We start from the raw sequence: 5,324 nt of genomic DNA, 5'->3' as shown, positions 1-5,324 counted from the left end.
CAACATTATCGAATTAGCACCATTTTATGTTGATGTATATTGCATATCGAAACTATTATATTAATCCAATATGAAACAAATGTATGCATTCATTTCTTTAAATGTGCACAACTAAATCAAAATTAAAATTTCATTTATATATACATATGAACCACAATTCAAGTTTCATGTGTATAATTGTACGGAATTAAAGTTCATATATCAAATTGTAATATTAACTCAAAATTTATGTATAAATTTGATATTTACATTGAAAATAAAATTAATTAAAAATAAGTGAGGACTTTATCTTTTAAGTTTAGTATTCCAAATTCACAACATGTGTCGAGGAAGGGTCAAGGAAGGATGGTTATGCATTACATATACATATATATATATATATATATATATTAATTGTTGCAAAACATGGATCAAGGGAGAGTCATATGAGGTATTCTATAGTTGACAATTTCATGAAATTAATATTATGATCCCTAGGAGGCTTTCTCTTTCTTTGGGATTTCGTAAATGGCTCGAATTCCCTTAGAGGAGCAAATGATGCTACTTATATATATATATATTATCCTTTTAAGTAAATCTTTTATATATTTGTATTTAAATAATTTTTTATATACTAATAATAATGTAAAGAAGTTGTTTATCTTATTTTGTTTAATAAAATTATGCCATGTACTTCCAAGTTCCAAAGGCTATATTTTTCCATCACCATCATGTAAGGTTGAAAATGGTGATTATGTATTTATTTTGGATTATTATTTAATATATTGATAATAGACTTTTTTGATATTTTAATTCTCTATCATCTATTAGAAAGACAATTACCTTTTTATTTTTATTGTAATAAAGAGAAATGTTAAAAGGAAAATACTAGTATTTCTATTTTCTTTTCATTAATTGAATTTATCAAGAAGAAACTTGTATTTTGATTAAATATTTTTTTAAATATAATCAGTGTATATAGTCTTTAGTTAATTGAGGTTCTAATTAAAGTCAAACCTCAGATGCGTCTCCAAGTGTATCTAATTATACGTGAAGGAATTGACTTTGGTGCCTTAAAAGCAGCATTCACAAAGAGAGAAAAAAGGAAAGAAAGAAATGGGGAGATCAGAGGAAAAAGAAATGGAGATTGATCTCTCACTGAAACTAGATACTAAACAAGAGCACATGGAAGCAGTCAAAGATCAGCCTAAAATGCAAAGGGATGATAATCAACATAAAGCTGTAGATTTGCAAGATAAGGAGGATCAACAGACATCAATGGCTGCCACAGGGGAAGTAGAAGTAGAAGATTCAGCACCATTACAAGGACACAGCAAGGCTGAAGAGGTAGCTACTCTTTAATCCAACTTTTTTGTTTCTGCAATAACGGAAGTGATTGCATAGGTTGAGATTCCAACTTTAAGAAGTCTTAGTTTTGTATGTGTATTTATAGTTGTCCATGCTACAAATGGAGATGAATCACATGAAAGAAGAGAACCAAGTGTTAAGGAAAGAGGTGGAAAGAACTTTGCAGGACTACAATCATCTTCAGATGAAGTTTGCTGTTATTCAGCAAAACAACCCCAACAAGGTATACATACATATATATAGTAATAATCATTCCATTTTCAATTTGATTTCTTTCGAATAATCTTGATTCATGAGTTTGTGAATTTGTTTGATGTTTAGGAACCTCGAATTTTTCTCTCGCTTAATGGAAATGAAAGCTCAAGTCAAGAACAGCAGGCAAACCAAAGGAACTTAAATACTGTCAACCACCGAAAACATGGGTCGCCATTATTACATGAAAATGATGATGAAGAGAAGAATGAACTAGGGTTGTCATTAAGGCTCGAAACCAGCTCAACTCAACGAGGAATTGGGGAAGAAGAGCATAAAAAAGAAAGTCAAGGAGCCCCAAACGTTGAATCGGTGCAAAACAAGCTTCACCAAAGTCAACCGTCAGCCGTCACAAGCCATGCTGTTTCTACACCTAATAGAAAACCTAGGGTTTCCGTCAGAGCAAGATGTCAAACAGCTACTGTAAGTTGAATATACATATATACTGTATACACACACTTGAATTGTTTATGTATTTGACTGTTCATATTTGCAGATGAATGATGGGTGTCAATGGAGGAAATATGGGCAGAAAATTGCTAAAGGAAACCCTTGCCCACGTGCCTACTATCGTTGCACAGTAGCACCAGGATGCCCAGTCAGGAAACAAGTACAGTTCATATATATATATATATGTATATATATATATATCCAGTTACACAGTTTTTAGTCTTTCGATTAATATAAAATTGAAATTTGATCTCATTGTTATATATTTAGGTGCAACGATGCTTGGACGACATGTCGGTTCTTATAACAACATATGAAGGAACTCACAATCATCCACTCCCTGTTGGTGCAACCGCCATGGCTTCAATAGCTTCATCAGCTTCACCTTCCTTCGTGTTACTTGATTCAAGCAGCTCTCGCTCTAATGGTATTCCAAACAATCACCACATAAACTCATTACCTACCAACCTTAGTGACCCTTCAAAAGGAATCCTTCATAACCTCACAAACAATCACCATTTCGATCATCAAATGTTGCCCACAGTTCCATCAGCACATCAACAAGTTTTTCCATGGATGCCGAGCAGATTAAACCAGCACAACGGCAGAGAATGGAAATCATCTGAAGATGAAGATAAGTCATTGTTAGCTGAAAATGTTAAAGCTATTGCTACAGATCCTAACTTTAGGGTCGCAGTGGCGGCTGCTATTACATCTCTAACAAATAAAGAAGCCCAAACAAATCATCATCATCCCATTCCTATGGGTTCTTCGTTGGTTGGCAGGGAGTCAGAGAGTGGCAGCTCTAGTGCCAATAATTGGGTGCTTGAATCTCTCTTGGAAACTAGTAAGCCCATTCATCATTCACCCTAGAATTTAGTAAAAATTCATATTATCATTTGGGGAATACTTTTGTTTATTAGTGAACATTAAATACGGATTAAAGAGTATATGAAAAAGAATTTGTGATTCTAAGTTATTTTATCTCTTTTCATTAGGAGAACAAATTAGATTTTTCTTCTGATTTTCAGCTTTTTCTTTTAGGAGGAAAAATTTAATTTGTCATTTTCTTATTGGAAATAAATGAGAATGACATGGAATCACGATTTTATACAATCTTTTCTCTGTACTCTTATCTTGTTTAGATTAAGTTCTATTCTTCGCAAATAAGACAATGAAATTTACTTCATTCCATTGTTAATGTATTAATCTTGTAATTTTTCCGACACAAACTTAATTAGAAAAATTACGAATATATCTTTTATATTTTACATCAATTATATTATTTAAGGTTATTTTAGTCTTTTTATTGTTTAAAAAATAAAACAATTTGCATATAATGATATTTGAAACTATGCCATTGGCATCAATAAAACCTTAATTTTACCATTCAATTCAAGCTTTAATTTAATATGATATAAACATTTTAATTTTAGGGATAAATCTCAAATTTATACATGAATTTTGGCCAAATGTGCAATTTGATACATGAACATTGATTTAGTGGAAATATACACACGAAACTTTAACTTGGTTCAACTTTACATATAAAACTTTGATTTTGATTCAATTGTACACAATTTTAAAATAAATGCATCTATTTATTTTCATGTTGGATGAATATAATTTTTGTGTATAAAATACGTAAGCATAAAATGGTGCTACAATAATAACACTGTTAGTAATTTGTGAAAATTAAATCAAATTAAGATTTCATGTATATTATTGCACAAAGTCAAAGTCCATGTATCACATTGCACATGTAACCAAAGTTATGTATAGTTTTAATATTTATCAATTAATTTTGTTATTCATACTTTATTACCTCCACCAATTGAATATATTGATAATCTTTGTTGATTGAGTTAGTATCACAAGTTAACTCAACATTAACTCAAGATGGATGAAAACAATAGGATAAGCAATTTTAGTGCATTTAATTAGTATTCTTAATATGATGTATTTACGTGTTTCAATTTTGTTTTACTCACAATTTAATCTTTTTTTATTTTAATATCATACATATTTAATGTGTTATTATTAATTAGTTTCAAATTGTATGTTCTATTGTATGTTAGTTTTAAATACACCTTTGTGTTTTAAATACATAGTATTCAGATACATACGTGTGTGATAGAATTTTAGTATTAATAATATCGTTGATTGAGTTGGTGTCATATGTGAACTTGATACCAACTCAAGAAAAATGACAATATTGGGATAAACAATTGGAGTTCATTTAATATTTTTCATTTGGTGTATTTACCTAGTTAAATTTCCTTTTACATAATTTAAACCAACTTTTATTTAAATTTCGTACATATTGCATATACATTATTATTAATTTCAGACCTTATATTTCATTATTTACTATATGTTATTTCTAACCGTACGCCTTTGTTTTAAATACATAATTTTACACTCACACATATATATATATATATATATATATAATCTTGCAAATTGTTAATCCTACTAACAAAATCACACACTAAGTAATGAAACTCAATCCTACTAACAAAATTAATAAGTAATAATACAAGGATATTAAACAAATGAATGATATAACAAATCATAAATTGGCATCAATCATTATGCATTTCCAACCAACACAAGCTATCAAATATGAATTATTATCAAACTTCCTCAATATTCAATATGTCATCTTCATAAATAATAATTTATATCCACTTTCAAAACATAATTTAAATTCCATTCATTCACATGTTTTATTATATCCTTATTAACTAAATACGAATCCAAAAATAGATACACGGATGGAACTTTTAACACTTCATAATAAATGATTCTATAAAATTGTGGCATTATGTCATTATATATCCCATTTCAATCATTTAATGTCATCTCATCGTTTTCTTCATGTCATTTACACATATTTGTACTAGTTTCTTTTAAAGTCCCATTTTAATTTTTAAACCAAATTGTCAGTCAATGTAACGACTCAATTTTCAACGGTGTGATAAAATTCGATTTCGAATCGAAGTAATTGAGTTGAATTAATAGATAGCTAAAATAGAATAATTGCGTATCATGTATGAACCAAAAAGATCGAATGAGTGAGTGTAACTGAATTAAAACGAGTAAAAAAATGGTATAGGGATTAAATTGTTCATGACTAAAATAAATGGAAATTTGATTTTTTTAAATTGGAAAGTATCTTAAATGAAAATTAAACTAAGGTTATAGTAGCAATTAAACCATTTTGAATAATATGATAATGCTTAAATGGTTGTGTCATTACTTACCACTAAGTA

The 5,324-nt window shown here is 29.1% G+C and overlaps 1 protein-coding gene across 2 annotated transcripts; it reads left to right on the top strand.

Moving 5' to 3' along the window:
* Positions 1–1,031: 1,031 nt before the first annotated feature.
* LOC105787323 (probable WRKY transcription factor 9) lies at positions 1,032–3,165 on the top strand. 2 transcript variants are annotated; one of them, XM_012613692.2, is made up of 5 exons: positions 1,032–1,326; positions 1,433–1,570; positions 1,669–2,022; positions 2,096–2,209; positions 2,320–3,165. In XM_012613692.2, exons 1-5 carry the CDS (start codon positions 1,096–1,098, stop codon positions 2,920–2,922), a joined length of 1,440 nt encoding a protein of 479 aa, XP_012469146.1. In that variant the 5' UTR covers positions 1,032–1,095; the 3' UTR covers positions 2,923–3,165. The 2 variants fall into 2 exon arrangements, with proteins under 2 accessions (XP_012469146.1, XP_052484063.1); XM_052628103.1 differs by having other exon boundaries at positions 1,183–1,326; positions 1,413–1,570.
* The last annotated feature ends 2,159 nt before the right edge of the window (positions 3,166–5,324 follow it).

This window comes from Gossypium raimondii, chromosome 1, assembly GCF_025698545.1.
Source record: "Gossypium raimondii isolate GPD5lz chromosome 1, ASM2569854v1, whole genome shotgun sequence".
In the NCBI taxonomy this organism is placed as follows: Eukaryota; Viridiplantae; Streptophyta; class Magnoliopsida; order Malvales; family Malvaceae; genus Gossypium; species Gossypium raimondii.
This window is presented reverse-complemented; position numbering and strand designations above follow the sequence as displayed.

What these genes read in the sequence shown, in the direction of transcription:
- LOC105787323 (XM_012613692.2), top strand. Translation starts at nt 1,096, where the DNA reads ATGGGGAGATCAGAGGAAAAAGAAATGGAGATTGATCTCTCACTGAAA. An exon ending in AGCAAAACAACCCCAACAAG is followed by an intron (nt 1,571 to 1,668) that starts GTATACATACAT and finishes TTTGATGTTTAG; the next exon opens with GAACCTCGAATTTTTCTCTC. An exon ending in GATGCCCAGTCAGGAAACAA is followed by an intron (nt 2,210 to 2,319) that starts GTACAGTTCATA and finishes TTATATATTTAG; the next exon opens with GTGCAACGATGCTTGGACGA.